This window comes from Pyxicephalus adspersus, chromosome 5, assembly GCF_032062135.1.
Source record: "Pyxicephalus adspersus chromosome 5, UCB_Pads_2.0, whole genome shotgun sequence".
Classification (NCBI taxonomy): Eukaryota; Metazoa; Chordata; class Amphibia; order Anura; family Pyxicephalidae; genus Pyxicephalus; species Pyxicephalus adspersus.
Window position 1 is genome coordinate 49,359,543 of NC_092862.1, and position 26,220 is coordinate 49,385,762.

The 26,220-nt window shown below is 36.7% G+C and overlaps 1 protein-coding gene across 2 annotated transcripts in view; it reads left to right on the plus strand.

The window, feature by feature from the left end:
• Window positions 1-26,220, plus strand: part of GNAL (G protein subunit alpha L) — a 135,072-nt gene that overhangs the window by 89,944 nt on the left and 18,908 nt on the right. For both annotated transcript variants that reach the window (XM_072411456.1, XM_072411457.1), the window contains exon 5: window positions 13,787-13,884. In XM_072411456.1, the coding sequence (XP_072267557.1) occupies window positions 13,787-13,884 (98 nt within the window). The remainder of the gene's footprint in view (window positions 1-13,786; window positions 13,885-26,220) is intronic.

Consider the following 26,220-nt stretch of genomic DNA (forward strand, 5'->3'; position numbering starts at 1 on the left):
CTTCTGATCACCCTGTGCCAATTCATCCCCTTCTGATCACCCTGTGCCAATTTATCCCCTTCTGATCACTTACAGGTACGTTCTCCGCCGGGGGAACTCCGTTAGGGCAGGGATCAGCGTGCTTCCGGGATCGCGGGGGCACGTGTGCCGGCTTCTCCTCGCTCGGCTCTGCAGTAAGGAGGAGACACGCGCTGCAGCCAGGGGGAGAGAAGAGGAGAAGCACACAGGATCGCGGTATCGGGTGAGTATGTTATTTTAAATATTTTTAAAAACGGTGTTCGCTGTATAAGACGCACCCACTTTCCCCCCTAGTTTTGAGGGGAAAACGCAAAGAAGGCCCTGGTGTTGGAGATTTCTAGGAATGCCTGTAATTTGACCTTTAGCTCACTTCTTTTCTCAGAGGACTACACAAATCCTATATAAACCTGGAGGATAGGAATTCTGGGAAATCTCACCTATAAACTGTGTACTCTTCTATAGATTTTTGACAGGTTTACTTATTAACAGCATCATAAAAAAATAAAATTAATTGAAATGTAAATAATCTGTAGTTTTGTTTATCTGTTGTACAATCATTATGTTGTATTGTTATTTCAAGTTACCATATGCAATATGTATAGTGTTAATTTATGGTAAAAGTGGGACCTTAGCTATGCTCTCTTCAGAGCATTTCCACTAGTTACTTTTCTAAAGGGCTACACCTACAAAAAGCACCCCATCTATGTTTGAAATGCATCGCGTTTTACCAGTTTCTTTTTTTGTTATTTGTTTTTGTTGTTTTTTCTTTTACTGTGATTTTTGATCTATATAAAGATCCTGTTTTGTAGTTTTGTATTTATGTGGACAGGGTATGTTTAAGATAGTAAGCTCTTTGGGGCAGGCTCCTCTCCACCTGTGTCACTGTCTGTCTGTCATTTGCAACCCTTATTTAATGTACAGAGCTGCATATGTTGGTGCTATAAAAAAAATCATGTTTATGATAATATGCTATAATAATAATAAGATAAAAACAAGGCTGTGTTTGAGGTGCATTACACTGAAAAGTTAAAAAACATGACCAGTAAGATATAAAGTGAGTAAAGAACATGCACAATTTTGAATGCAATAAATTTTTAGTCACCAAATCAAAAGCACTAGGTCAATGATATTTTGATTTAGGGGGCCACATTTGCACACCAACTTCACCAAAAAGCTGTAAATAATAGTGAATTCTTTGGGAAATGGTCATGGAGTTTCTTAGTTTCTTTCAGAAAGACCCTTAAAAGAACAGGGGGGAAAAACGGCAAAAAAGGCAGCGGCAGCACAGTAAAGAAAAGAAAAGTAGGATAGTGTGAAAATAATAAATCATATCATTTAATCCTTCTGCTGCCATAGATCTAAGGGTCATGTCCTTGGTCTTGGTGGCATGTAAACAGATTATTCAGACTTTGGTCTATAATGTAGGTCACAACTGCAGGCTGCCAATGCATTTTTTAAACTTTAGTGCTCCAAGCCTTTTCATATCAGGACATAATGAAATCTCATCTGGTTCTTTGTAGGTCTTAAAAATTAGAAAAAGTACAACCTAAGATGAACAGATAACACTGTGGTATTATTTTATTTACCAAAGACTGAGGGTCGTTCCAGACCCCTGGTTTACAACCATGGGGCCACGGCTCCTTGCTGCTGTGAGGCAAACAAGGGTCAACAAGATCTGCATGTGACTGCGGCTGTGGTGCAGATCCTCAGAATACAAACCACACAGCCAAATGAGAAATGCCTTGTTTGCAAACCATGCTTCAATCTGACACAGCCGTGTGCCACTGCCTGAAAGAGTCCCAACCACCCCCATTGACATAGACTTATTGGATTACTTTCAAAGGGTTCCAACTCTCCATATATAATGTGTTCTATATTTTGTAAGATACTGTGGAACTCCAACATGTTGAGTTCTGCAAAGAATACCTGGAGCATTTAGTGGGTTCTGTGCCTTTGAAGGAGCTTGCAATCTAAACTCACCTATACATCCATACAAATATGTCAGTGTTCTTAAGATGTTGTTGGCTCTGGTGAGATCATACACAGATACATAAAGTGCACACTGACTTACTAGTACTTTTAAACCACAGTATACTCAAGCAACAAAGTAGTCTGGGTTTCTTTAGCACATGTAATATGCATTACAGAAGTTAGTATTAGTTCAGTCATGATATATTTAAGTTGAATATTAGATAAATATTCCTAAATCTCAAAAACACTAGTTTAGTGACTACTGAATATACAGCCATCCCAGAAGTGTCACTGTTTTTCTATTTCTGGTATGGTTTAAACAAAATTTGTAACCATGCTTTTATGTAAATCTCAATTTAACCAAAGAATATATATTCCTTTAATTAAGAAGTATTATGTAGAATTTATACGCCAATAGGCCCAATTAATTAAAGAAATTTATAGTTTTTGGTATTTTCTTACAGTGTCCCAAAGCAGATCTATAACATCATTACAGACCATAGAATGGTTTTAGGTACCAAGTGGAGTTTTACTGTACATTAAATGAACCCATATGTCCTAGTCAGAAGCTTTGAAACTCACTTCTTCTGAATAAAAGCCAATTCTTCCCATAATTGTATTGTTAATATGTTAACCATATTGATCCTAATTTTGCTTCCCAACCATAGTGATTTGCGTCAAAGGAAAATGCCAGTTGGGATTTTACATAGTATACTACAAATTAATGACTGTGTACTTCAGCACAAAGTTGTGCCCTACTTCGAATATTTTGTATGATCAGATGGCGATAGAACATTTAAATGTGATACCTTGCAACTTTATTACCTGAGGGGTAAGAGTTTTTGAGCGTTAGGTATTTTATTTATCCCATATATGTCCATCTACTACTGTAATAGTTGTGGAATAATCTGTGCTTTTGTTTCTGTTTTTAGGCATTAACTAGCAGAAACAAAGCATGGCAATCTAATAAGTAGACTCTATACAGTAATAAATGTTTTTGTTTTTAATTTATTTATTTTTATATTCCTCCACACTCTATTTTTTGTCCAAATCCGTTTCAAAGTATGCCTTTGTTCTTTATAATAATCAGCAGCATATGTTTTGCCTAATGCGAAGTTCCACTTGTAGGTGGCCTGCAGTTATACCAGGAAGGACAAGGATGTAATCGCATCAGGTTTGTTTACTTGTGTGCTCTTTTGTTCCATGTTACATTAAGTGTGTGTTGAGACACAAACTCAGGTGAAGCGATGAGGTAAAGGAAATGTACAGCTGGTACATAATCCAGAGAATGTAAATACAATTAGAACAGTGTGCTAACTTTGTCTCTTTATATGGATATTAAAGGACATTTTTAAAGTAATATCTTTACCCCAAATTATGAATAAGGCACTGTATTTGATAGCAGACATGAATAAGGCTCTGTATTTAATAGTGGACACGCCTTGTGTACCTTGACAGCACTTTTATGTAATTATCAAAGTGTGGCAGGAGCCGCTCAGAATTTTTATTTCTCATTTTTTCATTAGAAAGTCCAAAGCATTGCTTCTGAAGTTAAGGGACCTATTTGGGAAGTTGAAAAATTGAGTAAGAATTAAATGTTGAGAGAGAGATGGAACCCTCACCCTTCTACTTCTTTAACAGCCACCATAATGGCCAGCAAGGCTTCCTGTTACATTTTTAAAACCGTAGAAAAGTTCTTGGTAAACATGATCATGGACATTTGTACATCAGGTATTCTACCTATACCTTTGAAACCACTGATTGTTTTGAAATGCAGACAATCTCAGTATTGTAGAGGTCAGGACATCTGATACAGCACGCTATTCTCCTTCCTTGTCAGATGGCCCTTAAGTAGCCTGAAGGTGTGTTTGGAGTCATTGTTGAAAGGCAAATGATGGTCCAACTAAGCACACACCACATGGGATACTAGGCCGCTGCTGAAGGCTGTGGTAGCCATTACACCGGATCCGTAATTCACAACGGTACCCACACATGTAGAAACCATACATGTATATATAGGCAGGAGATTAAGGTTTTGTAATTAGGCTCAGGTTTGGTCAAGTTTGACATTCATGAAACATTGAGATTGCCCTTTCTCATCAGTTCTGACGAAAATGTTAGATATCTGGCTATTTTGACCTGAAAAATAATATGCATGTAAGACCATTAACAGGCTCCTGGACATTTTTTCAGATTTTTAGTGGTGTATTTCCACTGTAAACCTTGCTCTGTAGTCTTTGAGGGAAAGGACATATCTACAAAATTATGTGACAAGCTGCTATGCTGCCTTGAAGCCATATAAGGCTCTTTTAGACTCAAGGATGCAATGGACTTATTATTCTCAGACTGAAGGTGCATTTAGTGGATTTGCTGACTTTTTTTTTAGTTGTATTTAATATTTCCAGTATGGATTCATCAGTTCATTGATATCTGTAGATCTCCTTACCCAATTTAAGTAATTTTTCTCCAGGAAGATGCTAATAATTGAACCATGACCTAGTGTAGCAGTAGTGCTAATGTTCAGATGCCGTGTGATGTCTTTTAATCCACATGTCCATTTTGGTGCTGCTTCCATTAAATGCCTAGGCAATACAAAGGGCTTCAGCTTTACCTTCTTGCTTAAGAAAAAGCTCTGCCCCTTCCAGAACTAAATCTGCCCCCCAATCATCCCTTAAATGTCAACATCTGAAAGGGCAGGGCTTATGCTTGACTTGTCCAAGATGCCAGGGGCTTCTTTGGACTTGCTTTGATAACTGACTCAGGTACATGTTGACACTTAACAATAGACTTTTGCAGGCCAGGTCAAGCCAACTAGATCTGCTCTGTGTTTCAGACTGCAGGGTGCTTTAGGGGATAAAAGAAAGAATGCTTCTTTAATGTATTTTATGTCCTGGATGAACTTGGTGCTCCTTAAGTTTTAAATAAAGCCTTTGTGTAGGAAAAATCATTCATAATCAGGCATTACAAAAGAGGAATGTTGATGTTCAACAGTGGTATTATGCAGCAACCATAGTCACATCGGTGAAGTATGAATTATTGTTAGTTGGTGGGGTTTACTGCTCTTGCCTTGTTTAATAATCTTGTATGATTTTTTTCTATGCTGCGCCACAAAACTGTTAATTCCCATCAGCAATAAATATACTTACTTTTCTGTTCATGTATATGTCTTTATGAGGCAGCATTAGAAAGAGGCTAAAGAATTTATATTGTGCATATATTTATAGGTGTGTGTCTCCTGGGCAAAAGACATTTAGCATCAGACCAACTATAATTGACATGATGACACACCGAAAAAAAACAGCCCTAAACTCATTATTATATGTGCATTTTCGTTTGTGCAATGTTGTCACAACCAGTACGTTTGCTTTGCTTGAGTTTAAAGGTCCATGTGGGACACCTTTTGTGTTCTGTGACATGTAATGACTCCCACAGGAACTGATCAGCATCTTGTATATAGAACCACTGATTTGCTTTGTTGAGAGTCCCAGTGGGAGATGTTGTTTACAAATCATCAACTAATTTCCACACAGCAGCTTGGTATTTTTATATACTGGAGTTCTTGGACATCTCCCTAGGTTTTAAAAGGGGTTTTTATGTAACGTGGACTGTTGGGGGTTGATGTCATCCCTCCCCAGATTGTATCACCTGATTTCTGTTACATAACCTACATCTTTAGTGTCTTCATGTAAACCTTTGCTTAGAAAAAATATTGAAGCTACCTGTTGATTACCTTCCTATTTCTTCAGTGTTTTTTTGTACTACTTCCCCATAACATGTATGCATACCAAGCAAAGTGAAAATCTATGTTTCTTTATTAAATAAACTCTATTTATAAAGCTCCAACATATTATGCAGCACTGTACATTAAATAAGAGTTGCAAATGACAGATGCAAACAATGTAACTCTCAATGTATTAGAATTAGCATGCAACCATTGAAGATCGCATTTACAGACTGGGAAGGCAGCAGTATCAACTATCCTATTTTTATTAAAGGTACAGAAGTGGTAAAATATTTTTTGCAGGAAATGTGGTTTTTAGTAGTTCTGCTATATAATGCAAACTTTAAAGCATATCTCCAGTTAGGAAATCTCTCCCACAAGATTTAATTAGAAATATGATTCAATGTTCACTTATTATAAAGCGCAGGAATTATATAACCCCCATACCTCTGCTGCACTCCGGGTCAAGGAGGAGAACTATGACTTTGGTTACAGTGCCATTGCATAGCTCACCAAGCAGTTGTAGAGTTGTACAGGACCAAGTATATCCAACAGTGATTGTAAGTTAAAAATTCCCAAAACTTACTAAATACCACAAAATTATCTGCATTTAAAGTAGCCAAACAATTCATTCTGCACCTTTCTGATTCATTCTCAAGGTTAGATTTTAGGCTGGGGGGCAACAATCGGATAAACCGCTAACACAGATGCAAAACCTCATGTAAGGAACCCATAGACCTCTTAGAAATTGTTAAGAAAACAGACTTCTGAGGTCAGAGGTAACCCTACCCCTCCATAGTTTACAAAATGACCAAAAAAATGTGGACGCCCTTCCAATTTACTTTGTGCAGTTTCTAGTGAAGGGTACTTTTTGTTCTAAAGCTTACAGAGCTATTGGTACTATTGTATTCTTCCAGGTTTCAGAAAGCGCTGCACTAAGCCCTGACCTCAAACCTAACAAAAACTTTAGAATAACTTGGAACTATGATTGTGAACCATGTCTTTTTGTCCAGCCTCAGTTCTCCACTTCACATTTTCTTTTTAGCTCAGTGGGCACACATCCCCACAACCAAATGTGTTTGCAGAAGAGTAGATGCTGTTATAGCTTTAGGGCCAAGAAAGCCATTTTTATTCCACTGCACATGATTTTTGAATAGGGTGTCTAAAAAGCTTATTATAGGTGGTGTGATTGTTAGTTTTCCATTTGGCTATATGTTGTATGTGGTAGATAAAGCAGCTCAAAATTACAGAGATTTTATTGGAACAATATTATACCAGTTATCCAGTGTGGCTTAAAAAATGCAGCTGGTATTTGAGTTCATCTCTATTTTTGGAAAAACATCTATAGGGTTCTAGACGTTCACACACATCTTTTCACCCATGCAACCTATTGAAATTGTAGGCATGCAAGCTCCTGACATAGCTTATCAAAATATTTCACTAATTAGTAAGATAATTGCAAGATTATTGCACACCTAGAAGTTACAGCAGAAGGCACTTAGTTGGGCGTGCAATAAAACTTGCCCCCTCCCTAGGGTAACAATTTAAGAAACTGTCACCAGAGCAGGTGTACAAGAAGCAAGGGATTGTTATCATTAAGTATATCCTTTGGGTGCTAAGGTAGCTTCACTTTAATGGCTTTAATGACTCTTCTGCCTTAGCATGAGTGCTAAAGAATGATTTGATGAAAGTGCTGATGAAAAATTAAATAATCCTAATGGTACAGGGTTATATTTTAAGTAGCAACACTGTTTGGATGTTGTTGCTGTGATAGTGCAAGTAATTGGGGGTTTGGGTGTTGCCAAACATGAGTATTTCACACTGTCTATGCCAAAGGGAATGATCATGAGCATTTGATTTCTTAAACTATTCCACAAGGGCCAAATTTAATCCATCACAGGGGACCTTGTTTGTTTTTACAGCAAAACGACTGATTTATCTCTTAAAGACTGCCATTGTGTTAGAGTTAAGGATCTCCCACATCTCTAAATACCCCAATCTAAGTGCTGCATTTTCTACTATTCATATTTACACATAAACGAGCATCAGTAATAATACAGTGTGGAAATGTTACCATGAGTACAAAAGACTCTGTTATTATTTACAGTTGGCTTTCACACTTTGTTCTGCAGTGACTTCAGAAAGCACTCTAAAAATAGCCCTCTTAGATTATTTCCATTCCGTAATTACCCTGGTTTATCTAAAAGAAGGAAAAAAGTTAAATATTCTCTGCTCCAGAATTCAACAATTGCTGAATTGTATGTTTTCCTTGTATAGTGTAAGGGCAAGAACACTGTGGAAATTAATTTGTCAACCGCATTATTTAAGCAAAATATATGATATGCCGACTGGCAGCATGAATGTAGAACTAGTTTTAAAATTATTTTAATGCAAAAAAAAGTTTCAGCTAATGATATTGAAAAGCAATGCAGTCAAATGGAACTATGAATTGTTCAGGTAGGACTTCCCCCCACTCTAAAAGAGTTCTTTTCCAAGTTTTCACAGGCACAGGTGTCTCCAAGATTGTCTCGCAAGGTTTCACTTCTGTTTTGGTGATGACTAACCTATTTAGATTTCCTGTCACTTTCTGCCCTTCTATCTCTATGCATAACTAATAATACAAGTTTTGGCTAAGGATATAGATTAACTCCTAATATTGTAGTGACTGAAAAATTTTAATACAACATAGACGTACAAGATGTTCATATAACAAGATTTGTAATAATTGCAAAGTTATTAACACCCATATCCTCCCTGCACCATTGTGTACATTCTTTCAAGTATGGTGGATTTCTAATAGTGTGTTTAATATTAAATATATACAGATGCCCTCTTTGTGAGAAAAACAATTCAGTAAACTTTCCTTTTAAAAGATAAGGTATACAGTTAGTTCTAGAAGAATCTTCTTTACCTTTACATTCTTTGTCTACTTGAGCTAAATTTTAGCATGAATTTTTTTAACAGGAGGTTGTCCGTCACTTCATTATTGGGAATTTTAATAACTAGAATGAAGAACATAACTTTTTATGTGTACTTTGTGCTTAAAATTGTATCTCATCCCAACTGTTTAATGGGCAACATTTAGAAATTTAGCATATTGTCTATAGCTCATGATCTTTTGCACTTTTACAGTCATTGTTTTTTACTCCATCACCATACTGCTCCGCCCTGCAAAGACAAGGAGGGGGGGATATAGAAGTAAACTGTTATTTTTAATCTTTTGAAACTTTTGAGACCTAAACTAAAATACTTGGTGATCCTCCTATTAGGGTCCTTGTTTAGGTAGTAATACCTTTGCCATCTCACACCCTATCACATTGGTACCCACTGGTACACAGGGCTTTGTAAATTAAATGTTTAGATCTACCTTAAATTTCACATTTTCCTTTGTTGGTGTTTTCAAACCTCCTATTCTACTGTAATTGCTTTTGCCATTACAATCCTATCAGGACATTAACTAGTTTGCCCGGGACAACTGTTTAATCAGCCTATCTGACCCATACTTCATAATGTCCCTAAAGTTTGAACATCATAATGTCTTCATGCAGTTATTTCATTCCTGTACATGTCTTGTCTATAAGTGTCTCCGCTACTCTGTTAAGTTATAAATGGGTTGTATGTCTTTATGCTTGCATCATTGTCCAAATGGGGTTTAAGCAGAATCTGTAGAGACTAGCTAATTTTTTTGGGTCAATATAACTGTTGCATCTTATCTAATCTTAGATTATGGTTTGAATTAATTATCGGCACAAGATATTTCTGAAATTGAAGGATTGGTACATTTTATGGTGCTTTTATTTCTTTTGAAACTAAACAAAATAGTGAAGGGGATGAATTATAGCACTGGGGTCTACACTTGAGTAAAGTTCCTCTTTTAAGTCCATGTGTAGGAAAGCTTTCTTTGACATTTTTTAAAGTTATCCAGTTGCAGAAAAGTACAAATCATCATCTTTGCCCTATAATGTCATCACTGGGGATTTAATTCTGTTCAGACCACCAGAGATCGGAGGAAGGATCCAAGAAGGGGCCAATTCATCACTTTCATCAGACGCAAGGAATTCTGCAAGACTACAGTTCCCATGAGCCTGTAGATAAGGGCTTGTCAAATTATATAAGTTTACCAATTTGAAATGTGGGAACTCAATAGAGTTAAAATTATATTTAAAGTCTATCATGTATATAGATTTCAACAATTTATAGACTCTTTATTTAGATAACCTGTTAACAAAATTTAAACAATATTTAAAAAAAAGAGGGCCACCAATAATGTTTCCCAATCCTGCATCACCTTTCTCAGCTCCTTGTTCCCAACCTTTAGCCTTTGTTACAAAATGTACACTGGATGCAGTATTGTAGGGCTGTGAATAAAACCACATTTTACAGTGAAAGATGGCATCCAACACACCCAGAAATCTTTGATGTGAAAGCGTAACAACTCAGGGGACTCATCTATCTGCATTCCATGGGTGCCACCACTTTCATTCCCTTCTCCCTCCCAGCCGTTAACCTAGGCTATCTTGATTGACTATGTCTGGATGGCAAAACCCCCATTCAGGTGCGCAGGAGTTTATTCATCCACGGCACAAGCAAGAGAAGCCAGGATTACCCAGCTGACGCTGCACATGTCCATGCAGCTTAGCTTTGTCCTTTTTGCAATATTCTCTTCTATCTGCCTGAACCCAAAGCGATCAGGCAGGTAGAAGGGAGTACTGCAAAAGGGAAATCACTTGTACCTTTCTGCAATAATGACCTGCCTAATCAAGCATTTGTAAAAGTGGAACTTTAGTTTAATAATAACTTTAGGACATAGCAGGATATGTGAAAATTAAACATATTGCAGGCTGTAATTTCAAATACCAAACCTTTCCCTCAATATTGATCATATACCTTAACAATAAGTAAAATTATATAGGCAGCCAAAACAATACAAATAGGAATATATTTTTTTTAGATAGAGGAGGGGAAAGTTTTGTTACCGGATAAATTCACTCACTTCCTGTCCAATGAAACCTTTGTCAGACCATAAAATAATTTGAAGGCCCAGATAGCAGTAGAACCCAACAGGGGTTTTACCTTTCTCTACTCTGTTCAAAACTTTGTAACACTTATTTTCCCCATTGTGTGTATGAATTTTACTGGGATACAAGAAATGAGATCAGAGCAATGGCAGAGTGTTGTTGCTGACTGTAGGTGATATGGTATTTTTTTCTTGGCCAGCCATGATCCTTAAATTCCAACTACAGGTATAGGTGAAAATTTTTTTTTCATATTTGTAATAATGCTGGCTATTTGTATGGCTCCTCCTTTTTTTCCCTTGATGACCTGGAGTGAACCAGTGTGATGTTTTAGGGCAGACTGGATAATAAACCATTTTGTTTGCATAGGTCTGCAGTTTTGTGGTTTGACTTTTTTCGGGCTGCTTGTGCACGTGTTTGTACCTTTCATCCAGACACATTGGTGCAGTGAAAGCTCATCTACTGTTGTCTGGAAAGTGTTTGTACACAAACACACCTTTTTTTTCAGAAAGGGTCATCATGTGCAAATGAATAACACTGTCTGTGTTCTATTCACATGGCAGTCGTGCTCTGGAAATCTTTAACTCAGAAAGCGTATTTTTTTCCCTCGAATAACTTCTATAAATATAGTTAGACTAACAGACATTTTAGAGAGGCCTTGTGAGTGTTCTATAACGATTGACATTCAAATGAAAGAAATTTGGTTTGCATTAATAAATAAAAGACATGCCAGGTAGCAATGATGTCTCCTAAAAATTGAACTGTATGTGTTCTCATGCCACACAAAGCTTTGTATGCATTGCAAGTTCAGCTTGTTAAAGTACATCACATTCTCATCACCTCTACCATTGGTTAACTCAGAAGTGGGCAAAAATATGGTACAATTTTGTTTTGACAGGGAGAAACTTCTTTCTGACCCCGAAGGCTATTATAATAGTAATACTTTCTTTAGAAATAAATGTGACCCTTTTTTATTCTGTATAATGAGCCTGCTAGAATTAGTTCTCACAGAGGGTCATTACACATTTCAACAGTACCTTGTAAAGGGTAAACCTTTTTTTTCATAGGTTATCCCTAATGTTTTGCAGTGCCTTAAAATAAATCGTTTTGTTTAATCTTGTGCAAATATTTAATATTTACCATCTGTGACCAGAAAGTGTTGACTTCAGAAGTGGATCAGTGATTTTCTTCACAACTAAAACAAAAGTAAAAGGTGATTTAGAATAAAAGAAAGACAGACTTTTTATTCTCTTCTTTTAAAGACAGGTCTTTCTGGTTTATTCAGTAATACATAGGCTGCCAATGAGCATGCAGAGGTGATGCTGGGATTTCTTTATTAGGATGGAAAGAGAGAGCAATATTATAACTGAATACATAACAGGTTATGGACTTAAAAAAAACCTACTATATTTTTGACCTATATTTATTATATGTTCACTTTTAAGTGTACTGCTTTTTATTGTTCTCTAGTAAAATTAATATTTTTTCAAAAAGTCACTTACTTTTAAAGTGAACCTGTGGCCCAACTATGAAATCATAGAACAAACATATAATGAACTACAATTTACATATAGTTAGATGATTTAAACACATTAGTTCGCTTCTTTCCAGCCGCCTTCCACTTAACATAAGAGGAAGGTTCTTTGTAGCTCACTGCAGAGAACTGGATGAAGCCAATAAGCCTGCTTTAGATAACACTTCAAAATGTGCATTATCTTCCACGTCCACTGGATTTCTGGCAGTATTAACAACAAATTGTTTGTACTTTTTGAAGAAAGCATTTTCAATTGTAAATTTGGCAGACTAAAAGGAAGCAAATTGTTACTTGTTGAGGCTTATATACACTTTAATAAAAATGTAAGTCTCCTTAGTTCCAAACCATGCAGACACAGAGCAGTTGTTCAGACTGGAATTTTGCCAGCAGACCAATGTTCACTTAAAAACTTAACATTTAAGCAAAAAGAGAAGAGGGTCATAAAACATTAAGCCAAATATTCAGCTGAACAATTATGTAAGGAGGTGAAACTCATCAGCTTGAAAACAGAGGGGGGTGCATTTGTTTTTTAACTCTTTATACCACTGAGGGTCAGGTTCATGTGCAAGGCCTTTCCACATCTTCTCAACCATTTCAAAAAATGTCATGTCATTTGCAAGGATTGCTATGCGTCTTTGGTATCAATAAAAATGAATTTCTGTTAAAATGTTTACCAGAGCACTTATGTGAAGTTGACTGTCCTCTGACAAAAATTTGAATTCAGTTCAGGTAATAGTCTTCATAGAGGAATAAGGGGCATGGGGTGGAGGGATATATCAGTTTAGTTCAGTTAATAACTTTTATAGATGGATGGGGGATATGGAGGAATACTTTAATTAGTTTCTCACTGTGGGCATGTTTCCAAAGTTGAATTGCATAGTATATGAGGACAAAATTATATATATATATATATATATATATATATATATTTGTGGACTTTGTGAACATATTTATAAAGCTGTGACTTTCACCAATATTACACTGTATCAATCCCTTTAATTTTAAATAGTTATCAGTAAAATACATTAGCAGTCACATTTACCTCTTTTTTAAATCTACACTTTGTTTATAAGCTCTAGTTCGTACTGGCGGTGAGGTTGCGTCTTGGTTTCCGCTTCTCATAGCCCTGAACCACGTCCACAGGTACTGCCAGCAAAGGGTACAAACGCATATAGCTGTGTATGAGTAGTACTCTTGACATCCAAAATAAAAGCTAAAAAAATGTTTTGGCTGAATTTCACTTAACATGTGTAACATATATAATATTTTTAATTGAAAAAAGTATTCAAGGTAAAGCAATTATAAAGATAAAGTTTAATATGTTTTTACATGTAAAGATTTGGTTATACGGTACTTTGTTACTTAAATGAACTAAGAAAGAGTATTAAGCATGGACATCCTGGTTGTCAATATGTTCCAAAAAGGATTGTTAATGAAGAAATATCCTATGATGTATTATTGTGCATATACAGACAACACATTTTAGTTGTATTACGTTTTCTAATTGACTTTGCTTTACATTTTCAGGAATTTTTTGAACATGCACAAATGTTATGGGATGATGACGGCGTGAAGGCTTGCTTTGAGAGGTCTAACGAATATCAACTCATTGACTGCGCACAATAGTAAGATATCTGAGTTATTACTTTGGTGTAATTTTCCTTGATGTATGTGTGTGGCTCTGTTCCTGAAAAACAACTGTATGTATTTGTAAGTGTCTAAAAAAAAGAATGGTGCAGGGTAATCTGTTTAGCCCTATAACTAATCAATAGTGTCACATTTTCTTTTTTTTCCTCCTGCAAAGGAATGTTCTGATTTTGGTGAGCCAGCATGGAATAAAACAAGTTTTCCCCTCAATGCTGGTCACTCTTCGACTTCACCCCAATCCCTGCTCTCCCAAAAAAAACCCACCCAACTTAAATGGATTGAGCATGTCCTAGATTTTAATATATTTTTTTAATTTTCCAGTGTATGGCCAGCTTTACATGCACTGATATGTGAAGTTACATGTTTTACAAGTTCTTCCTCTTCAAAATATATCTATATTAAAGTTACTGCCTTTCATGTTATGTATTAAGTTATACAAACTCTAGCAAATGAACTTCCCTACAGTTTAAGGCATAAACAGAACTTCACTACATCACCAGTGTTGTGACAGTGTACCAAGAAAGAACATATATGGGGACAAAAGGGTACAACGTGCTGGACCTTCCCTTGTAGTAAGTTTGTCCCAATACAAGTCTCTAGTAGGGGTTATTTCTAAATATTTTAATCACATCACTCCATAGTTTTTAGAAAATACAAAGAAAAAAAATGTTTTTATACCTCAGATAAAACCCCCATATTTGCAACTGGCTATAACAGGAAAACAGATGTTTTTTTTAATTGCACATATACCATTACTGACAAGTGTCAGTACTTTACAGTCTTGATCATATGTAGCCTTTGCCCCTTCTCCCGAGTTCACCTGCCTCATTTGTTCAGGTGACACTATATTGGTCACCAGGAACGGGGACATATTTGGATAAGATCTGATAAGCCTGTAAGTTGTGACTGACAATGGTCCTCACATGTTTTCAGTTGTCAATGGACCTAGCTGTTCACATACTGATTAGTAACTTTTGCTTTACGTCATATATTATGAAAAAAAACCCGGAATTCCTAAAAAAAAATGTCCAAGGAAGATTGTGTGTATTCCTAGAAATTGCAGATGCCTAATAATTATCATCTGTAATTTTATTGTGCCTCAGAATTTGTAATATCTAATTCTGAGGGTCATTCTGTACTTTAGAACATGTAGGGATAACTGTTTCTAATAAGTTTTACATTTTTAAAGACTATAAGCCGTATTCTGTACTTGGTCTTTTGGTGTTTTATTAGGTAAATTACTGTTTCTTTAATGTGGCAACAGATTTTACCATTCATATTCCATCATGTTATAAAGAGTGTGTTTTGATTGCTTTGCTTGATGAAGATTGCTGCAGTAATAGTTTATTGAGGGTTGCTTTATTTTTTATATATTTATATATATATATAATTAGGACAATTTATAGAATCGGGTATTTTATGATGACATTGTTGTAAAGATGTCAGCTGGGTTGGCACTAAGTTTAGTGAAATGGTTAAGTAGGTTTGATTTCTCATTGAAAAAAAAAAAACATTGTAAAGTCCTAGTTCAAGATGAACTTCTCTAGGGTAGGTTATGGGAACCTCGGTCTTATGGGAACTACTATGTAGTTATCAGACCATCATGTTAAAGTTTGAGGTCTCTCTTGAATTGGGTGAATTAAGCAAAATATTGTTCTTGGCTTTTGAACAGAAGATGGAGTGTAATACTCACATATGAAAACACAGGTGCTGTGATCTTGCTGATCTGACTTTTTATTTTAGTGACAGTTATCACAATGTGCAGCTTTTTCCTGTCAGGTTTTAAATGCTCAGTAAAACATTAAACAATGAGTTTTGCACTGAGCCATTAGTTTAGCAGCAAGGTTCCTGGGCAGGCACACTCATGGATTTGTTTGCAAAGTTGCACATTTAGAGTGTTGAGCTTCATGAATATCTTATATAATCGAGAATGTTTGTTTATATAAAATATAGCTGTTTCTGTTTATAGCGGGGCAGCACGGTGGCTCAGGGGTTAGCACTCCGGCCTTTGCAGCGCTAGGTCCCAGGTTCAATCCCCAGCCAGGACATTATCTGCATGGAGTTTGCAGGTTCTCCCCATGTCTGCGTGGGTTTCCTCCGGGTACTCCGGTTTCCTCCCACATCCCAAAAACATGCAGTGCGGTTAATTGGCTTCTCCCTAACAATTGACTAACTCCCTTAGACTTAATGCCCTATGATAGGGACAATAGATTGTGAGCTCCTTTGAGGGACAGTTAGTGACACGACTATGGACTATGTACAGTGCTGCGTAATATGATGGCGCTATATAAATACTGTGTAATATGATGGCGCTATATAAATACTATGTAGTAATATTAATAATAATAGCAACCCTTTCCATTGCCAGTGTTTTCAAAAATGCTCCAAAACCACTGCCATTAAAAGCTGATGCTTGGACTTGGTGCATCATTTAGGAGGTGCCACAGTCATGGGCATTTAAAGCTAATTCGTTGAACTATGGTAGCGCTGTACACAAAGTTAAATAAATTGGTTTGGATAGAGTTAGGGAAGGATTAGGATTTTTAAGATTTAATTGTTGTCTGTGCCCCCATTGTGGACACTTGTACTAGTACTACTTGTAGAGGAAACATAGCCTAGAAAATGTATATTCAACAGTTGTTGTTAATATTATAATTTTTATTTTTATTATTATTATTAATAATAAACAGTCTTTATATACCGCCAACATATTACGCAGCCCTGTACATTAAATAGGGGTTTCAAATGACAGACAGTGACACAGGAGGAGAGGACCTTGCCCAGAAGAGCTTACAATCTAAAAGTCACCAAAATAGCTTTCACTATTGTAAGACACCTTTCTCCCCTTTGCTGGGGATATAATAAAAATTGTGAACTTCCTGAACCTCATTTTCTCATCACTGTGCTTTAGTAATTTAATATACTTTTTACAATTTATAGCACATATACAACTTGTTAATCAGTGCAATTCAAAGTTCAAAAAAACATTATTAAAATGAGTTATTAACATTGTTTATTGGACTGTATTGGAAGTGAGGCATTTCTATTCCTTCTGTTTATAAAAAGGCTGCGCTTTACTTTGGGATTACAATTGTGGCTATGACATCAGTTTGTCAGCTTCAATAGGCCATGTTTTGTTTTTATGACCATCGTTGTGATCCAGGCAGCTCTCCCTGACAGAAAACTTGGCTCCCAGGTCTAAGACCCACACTAGCACTATGGCTAGACAATGGGCCTGATTTATTAAAGCTCTCCAAGGCTGGAGAGGATACACTTTCATCAGTGAAGCTGGGCGATCCAGCAAACCTGGAATATATCTGGTCCACGATTCAAAACATTTGCTAGCAAATGGCAAATGTCTCTGAGGAAGTCCATTCCAGGTTTGCTGGATAACCCAGCTTCACTGATGAATGTGTATCCTCACCAGCCTTGGAGAGCTTTTGTAAATCAGGCCCAATGAAGGACAAGCAGCATGTTGATAAGATCATCACTCTGTTCCCTCCTTCTGTCATCAGACCGGGTTCTGTACACCCTTCAAACTACAGATGAAAAATATAGACTGGTCTAATACATACACCAGCGTATGACAAGACCGTAAAAGAGTCATTTACACACCCCCTTCCCGATTCAATAATGAAGGAGCATCACTATGTTGAAAAAGTTGATTATTTTGCTCTCTCTGTTTCTCTTTCTAAACAAAGAACTCCCAGTGTTAGACTTTTTTTTTAAGGAATCCCAAACTAACTGAATTTAATTATACTGTCATCTTCCATATCTGTTTGGAGTTGTTGTTTTTGGTATTAATTATTAATAAACTGTATATAGCACCAACATATTAAGCAGCGCTGTACATTAAAAAGGGGTTGCAAATGACAGATACAGTGAGGAGGAGAGGATCCTGCCCAGAAGAACTTACATTCTAAGAGAGCTTTACTCATTGTTCACTAGTAGATGGTTGCTTATCTGTTAGAAAAAAAGAAACGTTTTTATCCCTCTGTTTTAATTTCACTTTGTTACACTTTGTTTTTTGTTTTTTTATTACCATCTCACTGTCCAGTATTTGGCCTTTAGTGGCCACATTGATGCAGTATATCCAGAAAAAGTCTGGCAAGTAAAACTAAATCAGAGATTGTCACAGAAGAAGCTTTTAACAGTAATGATTGTGTCCAGCTTTATTAATTTTAGGCTTGATGCCTGTAAGACAATTTATACTTTGTTGCTATTTCACAAACTTCTGCAACAATTTTCTGTTCTAGAATTGACCATGTTTCTTCAAGTAACTCTGCCATGAGAGAGGTATAGAGGCTGCCCCCGCATAACTGTTTCCAAAAATACTAGATTTCTACCAGAGGTTGACATAAGTAACCCCACATTTCATTCAATATAGATAGGTTTCTTTTAAGAATATGTATTGCCTTTTAATCTTTAAGGAAGAACTGTCAGACATAATGCACACCGATGGGTAACAGTCTTTTTTCTTTTTCATGTTCTGGCCATGTAACACTCATAGAAGCTAACAGAACATTGAAACTTACAGTACAAAACAAAGTCTTTGCATGAGGTGACTCAAAGACAAGGCACCCTGTGTATTGGATAAATTGCAAAACAGCATTCACCGTTGGCTGACCTCACGTGGTTTGAAGGCAGCATTTGTTTAACTAGACAATATCTTGAATGTATCTGTAACACTAGCTCATAAAATGACCAAAACATGTATTTTAGCAACATTGTGAGAGTTTACAAACCTAAGTCTTTATTTAGTAACTTGGGCTTCTTGTATTAAATTTTCTAAAAGGAACACAAACAGAAATACTATAGAAGGCCTACATACAGGTTGCTTCTATATAATGCTATTCAAAACCCTCACCTTCAAGAACTGTGCTTTCCATCATTTAGCTACAGAGCTTGTAAAGTGGTGGTTATACCATCTGAAATAATAGTTGTACCGTTGGATCCACAGCAAACAATCTCTATCAGGGATGTATTCATCTTTATTCATTTGCTTTCTGTCCCCCTATTGCGATTCATTCACTGCCCCTTGTCAAAAAGATTAAAATTTTGTCACCGCAAAAAAGGTAGTGAGGGAATGAATGTTTCTCTCTAGGTCAGTAAGTGAGAGGAAAGCACCTCAAGGTAGAAACAGACAAAAATCGACAACCTGACTTTATGATCTAAAGCTTCCCTATTCTCTTCAAAGCAAAATATTTTTTTTAACAAACATTTATTTGTTTTAAAGTTTTGCAAACCCTCTTGTTCTATAAACTCAAATATGTAAAAACAAAAGTAGTGTTCAAAATGATTTTGAAAAACAAATTATTAGAAGATATCCAAAATATTTTGGGGGTTTGAATACTACCACCTCCTAAAGGCTTTACATGTTATCTAACTTCTAAAATTAACTGAGCAGGATTTTAATAAAATTGCATAACACCACACCAGGTTGTAGAGCATGCAGCTTCCACACTGTGCAACCTACTGGTGTTGTTATCCCCCATTGTGTGGGGCTCATACTGCTTTTTTATATATCTGGACTTTTTTGCCAGGAACCCCATCCTATCCTATCCATGGTAGAGGATGATATGGTACCTGTGGGCAGCTTCACAGAAATTAGCCTAATTAAAAAACGGTTTATTACAACCTTGAATGTCATGTATGTTCCCCAGATTCTTGTTCTGCGGCATCCGCCGTGACAAAAGACTTGTTGCACCATTCTGACATAATGGCCCATTCCGCTGCATGTTGATATTACTGTCTCACATGAGGTGGGATAGAATCTATAGCACTAGTTGTCACTTTGGTCTGTAAAGAGTTTAAGATAAAAGGGAGAACTGAGTAACTAATCTAGTAGAGCTCATACCTTTTTATCAGAGCAGTGTGGGTTTCTGTTGATACACTCTGGTAAAGGAAAGGGATGTCATGTAGCTATGATGAGTGATTAGCACTAAATATAGCTCTATATAACTAACAGAGAAAGCACTGTTTCAGATGAAGATCCACACAAACACAGGGTTGAATACAAGGAAACTAGGTTAACCTTTTCTGTGCCGAGCAGCTAATCATTCATTCCACCGGATCTCCTTGAGAATACAGCGGATGAAAGAAATGACTGTGTTCTCAGCAAGCAGGCTTCCTTCTGCTCTGCAGAGCTGGATCTGGTTAGGAAGTACATGACAAAACAGGACTGTTGGATATCGCAGCTTGGCTTGCTTACTATTGCAGACTCATGTTCTTATGCATATGACTTGTGAAGGATGACTATACCTGGACATGAATATAAGGGAAGCAAAGGGGAAAGGATTGTCACAGGTTTGTCATATAGTAAACTTGGATATTTACCTCTTTTCTCATTGCACAAGGACCAAGTCTACTTTTTACACCTATTTTGGAAAAGAAAGCAGAATTTTAAAAGAAACTCAATCTTATAACAGGAAGCCGTAGGTTTTGCTTGCTGCAACAATATCATTCCTGTAGTGAATAGGGTCTACAGAATGGTGTCTTTACTGCACATTTCTATTGCCCCTGAAATTAAATTGGAAAACCAAGGCCTCTTTCAGACTTGCAGTAAACTGCATTAGTTTACCGCACTTTTAATCACTCCTATTCAACCTAATGGGTGTGGCTGGGAACCATTTTGTACATGTTTTGTGCTGCAGTTTTGGTGGGCTTGTGGCATGATTCCTAGAAGCAACCTATAGCTTCTGGCTGCACAGCTGCTTTTTTATCTTAAGGAAGAACACCAAAAAGCAAGTGTAATGCATGCAAATGTGTTGACCTGCGGTGTGGTTTTGTTGTGCCTGGGCACATAGAATTAATGCACTAGCCACGTGGTTTTAAGAGTCCATGTAATATGATAAAATGGGTCCTAATGTAATATTATAATAAAATCCTGACACATTTGTAAAACATGTTTAATCCTTACATTCTAACCAAAATGTACTTTTTGAAAGTATTTCAGTTCTTTACTTTCACGGTAATAGTTGAATCTGAGCTCTACTCAGCACCTTAAAGTACCCTCCAATCTCCCTCTCCTCCACCTGTGTAGTGTCCCTTGGTAACTTGCCAATTACCTTACCCTATCCTTTGCAAGTCCTCTTCTTACCACCTGTGATAAAAATACAGGGACTGCATAATGAGTAGTCCAAAACATCTGCCAGTCTTTGTAAGCAGCGGCTAATCAGATGCAGGGGCATGTCAATGCAGGGACTAAAGGCACTGATCTTTCTATGGCCTTCACAGCTCAGCCACCTACAGCTATCAGTTGTGGCTGAGATGAGAACTCTGAGACTTGGAACAACCTGCTCTATTGTGTTAAGACTGAACTCTGAGCAAACCTAAAACTTTTTCCATAGCTTCCTAGTTTATTTACTAACACTTGTTATCCATTATAAATCCGCTTGCACTGGCAGACAAAACAATTGCAAACTTTGGCTCTTTTGTTTTTGTGTCTTTGTTGTGCAGGTACATGGGGTACATACAGGGGTTCTACCCCCTCATCAATCAAGAAAAATTATTGTAAAAAACTTTTAAACTGTATTTAATACCAAGGCTTTTCTATTCAAAGCTGGAAGAAAAAGTGGCTACGTAGTGTCTTCTGTAATAACAATGTAGTGCGATATTCACCACTGTCTCTGTGTATCCTATGTTTATTCTTTAGTGTGATTTCCCCAGCCACCACAAACCCAAATTAGATGGTGCTTTGGTTAGATTTGTGCTAGTAGCCCTTGCTGCATACTTACACTGTCAGCAATCCATTGGAATATGTGAAGGTGTCCTGAAATGATTTGCTCAGCTTTGTGGTATCGCTAATTAGTAGAAATACTGTGTTATAGATGGTTTAATTATCATTGATTATGACCACAGTATTTTGGGTTGGACATGTCTGCTTTCAGCAATGTTTTATTCAGTGTAAAAATTACTTCCACAATTGTAAGGCAGGGAGACCTCCACCTTAAACGTTTGTGCTAATGGGGTTTAGTTTAGGAGGCATGTTATTAAGTGCTAGGTTTTTCACTGGCTACCGGATGTCCAAGTCCCATGACAATACCGCTGCTGTGTTGGGGGGACTACTGATTCACTGCTGCAGAGGTGCCCATGCTGGTCAGTTTGAGTGTCTGCTCCATCTTGCTAACACAAACAGACAATATTAAGTGGGATTGCGGCTTTTTTGTGGTCTTGTGGTATTGGAGTGGGCTTACTATTTGTCAATGTGCTTTTCTTATTCATTTACACATAGCTACAAGTATATTTGCATAAATTTTCAGCCGTAGGCAAAAACTGCTCAAGGAACCCCTTGCGACCTCTAGAGGAACCCTGGTTAAGAAACACTGGGTTAGATACTTGCTAAGGCTGTACCTAGTCTATTGGGATGCAGGCTGTTCAGCTTATTGTAACTCAGATTTTTTCCAGAGTGCTTGTAAAAGAAGACGTAATAGAAGTATTTTCTGATTTCAGCTAGTAAACATTTGACATCTCAAGTTTATGCAAATAGTTGAGCAGCATTCTTAACCACTTAAAAGAGCCATCAGAGGAAAATGACAGGTTCTCTTGTCAGAAAAAAACCCACACCTACTCATACCTTTCCCTTGCTCTCCTGCTGCTGTCAGAGCCCATCTGCATATACCTGGTCCTGGAGGATATATAGAAAACATACCATCCTAGAACGCATGGATCAGACTTGATGAGGAAGAGGAATAAATGAATCCTGTGTAAGCTCCAACATGTAGATTACTACAGAAGAATGGGTGGAGGTATTTGTCATGGTTCTCATTATAACCACATATCTGTGTATCTATTTTTTAAGTTCGGTTTTCAAACATTGTAGTATTTGTTTAGTATATCAGTTTATTTTAAACTGTGTGTGTGAAAGTTTGCTGAGGTGTGTGTGTATCTAAAATTGGAGAGCAGGCACTAGTGTCACTGTTTACACTTGTCTTAACTTTCCCAGACTGAAATGGTCACGTTAGGTCACGCTTTCACTAGTTTGTTCCAGAAACCAGACCTGCCTTTAAAAGTTACACCAAACACCTTTACAACTACGGCATATCCCCAGTTTTCAACCACATCTGTAACGCGCCTGCAGTAAAAATCTTACCTTGCATACTGTTATTATCTGACCATATTCTATATCATTACATATACTGAACTTTATGTGCACCACTTTTCTGATGTTAGGGCTGTACTTGAGGTCCCCTGAATTAGACATTGTTATATATATCATCATGTCATAGAGATATACTATTATGGGGGGTGGTGGAAAGGTACATTAAAGTAAGTTATATTTCTCATCCTGACCTATTTATCTTTAAAGTAAAAATTTCTAGCACCTGTTATCCCAATGGTTTTGCATTCAGACTTTCATACAGCAGAATCTAATTCAGGACTGATTTTTCCAATCAGTAATTATTTGGAAGACTCCAAACAAATCACATACCTGTATGAAATTTTGCCCTTGCAATTGTTTTTCTTTTTTAAGGTGATTGGAACATTGATCAGATTTGATAAATCTTTTGTACACACAACTCTTTCAATTATTATTTACAAATATCATTGATCACATATCATTGAACCAAAAAAATGGTTGGCTGTTGAAATACTCAATTTTATTAGTTTAGAAATCAACTAGGCATCACAAAACAGACTCATTCAGATTTTTCCTTGTACATTGTTCTTTGCCTTACTAAATAAAACCTTACATTTACAACAGACAAACCAACACATGAATAAATGCTACCTTTATTCTGTGTCACCTTAATTGTCACTTCCTACTAACCAATGTAATGAAAAAACAATAACAAATAAATTGTAAGACATCCATACAATTTATAGGTAGGAAGGAAATAGAAATATGCTAATCGTCATGTGGGAATGAATTGGTTAAAAGGTAAACATGTCACAACTGCAGGTAAAGTGAAATTAGTCAGATGTTCAGGTTGTCATTGCTGGCTGCAGACGGCCCTTTGTCGCTCCCCCACTCGGTGCGGCCTTTTTTCTGTGCTAAGCCTCTCTAAACTGGATGTGGAGCCAAGGCAAACGGCAGCTATTTTTAGCAGCACTGCAGAGCAGAAACTGGCTGTGGGTCACGTGTGTCAGACTGAATCAAAAGTGAGTATCCCAGCAATATGCAGTAAACAAAAGGTCAGTAACAGAAAAAGAGCCATAAGTGCCTGAAGAGCGGCCCCAAAATCAGCTTTGTAAATCCACACAAATAAATCTGCACTCCACAAATCACAGCCAGCGAATTGGCTTAAATCATCCTCGGTTGTACAGCCGAATTAGTGAGAAATTGAAGTTTAGGAACAATCACTTTGTGTGATCCCTTTTTTTTATAATAAATTGGTGTGCAGCTCAAATGTGGTGGCCTATCATGTTCACAACACATTAAATCATTATTGTTCAGCCTGAAAATGATAGAGGGCCTAAAATGTGGCCCCTGTCGACACGCACACGCATGCATGCACAATGTAAGATGCCACAATGTACAGCCAATTAAAGTGAAACACAGTGAAGCCAATTAAAGCCGCCATCTTCTTCTTTCTTCTTCCGCGTTGTTCTTCACATGAAACCAGATCTCTAACTCCGTTAGATTGGGTGACATGGATGGAGGAAAAAGTGCTGATCTCACTGCGCATGCGTAAGATCGGCATTTTTTTTCTCCTGAGATGGTATGCGCAGAAGGAGCAGCCAGGAGCCTCCCAGGATGCATGACGTAGGTATCCTAGGATGCTCTGCGCTCCCAAAGGGTCGCTGCTGCAAAAAACAAAAAGGGTGTTGCACTTAAACCAGAAGAAATATTTTTTTTTTTTTTTTAAGTAAGGGCCCTTGTTCAGACAGACAGTCAAATTGCAACTTGCTGTGTGGTTACCAATTTCAATCTTTAGTGGCTACAGGTGGGCTGGTATTCTAGCATTGTAATTGTCTTGCCCAGGAACTAGAGGGGTATAAGAAGCCTTTCTCACAAACCATTCCAGAATTTTAAAAGAATTGTTTAGCAGGCTTTTAGTAAGGGCTTCACATTCAAGTCTATGGCAACACTTAGGAGATACAGTATGTTAAGTCTCAACAAGTAACTTAAATCTACATGAGAGAACTTGTCACTTCCTTCTCATTTTCTAAGCAGTAAACGCTACCAACCCACATGCTTATTTGCTCATACTAGGCTTTATTTTTTATTTAATAATTTTTCTGATATTTTTACTTTTTGAAGGGGGGGTGGGGGGGATTTTAATATTTTTGGTACTAGTGGATAACTTTGAAATGCTTTGCACCAAAACCATCATTTTAGTATTGTAAACTAGACCAATAATAAACGTTTAGTTTTTTTCTACTGAAACACTATTTTATTTTTGTCCCTTAGTGTTTATTAGATGTCCTAGAATATTACCTTTTGTAGACAATATTACCAAAAAAAAGCACCATTGTGCTTTGTGTTTTTGTTGCTTATAAAAGCTAATAATACAAACATGGCGTTTTGTACAATGACAAAAGATTTGGTTAATTCCAGATATAAAGGTGACAAATCTCCATAACTCCCAAATACAGGTTCAAAAACCTTAATAAAATAAAACTATATATAATAAAGATGTAATAGAAGACTGAACTTTGGATGTTTTACAGCGTAAGATAACATTGGCATAGAAAACGTACATATTATGAGGACATGACAATGTGAAATTTGTGTTAGATGTGACCTCTAGACTTCCCTGTAATGAGGTTTAATACATTTACATCTCCAAAGTACTTCCTTCAATTACTGAATTTGGATAGGGCCTGCTCTTTGTAAAAGAGCAATGTTTGTACGTGTCCAACAACACAGTAAAGATACTTCATAGATTATTCACTTTTCTTTTTTCGTTTTGTTACACACCAAAGGTAGTTTCTATTGTGGGTGTATACAAGGGTCTTTTGACACTTATCTTCAGGAAGATATTTTACTTAGACAAGTATAATACTATGAGTAGAATACTATATGCTAAATTTCATACATAAAAAGAGTAGTAATGGCTGCATAAAAGCAGAATTGATTAACTAAAGGAACTTTAGTCTGTTCACGTGGCAAAGTAAATTATGATGTGCAAGGGATAAATCACTTAGTTTGGTAAATGTGAAACAGATTAAAAAAAAAAAACATGATTTTGGGTTGTACAACTGGATAGCTAAAGGAAAAAAATGTCACCTCAATCACTACACTAAATGCTAAACCTAGCGATAATTCACTTTGCTTAAACTCCTGTAGGAAAGCAACCCCAGTGTTTACAATTTATACAAATAATACAAATAATCTTTCAGCCTTCTCTAACTCAAAGACCTGTTTAAAG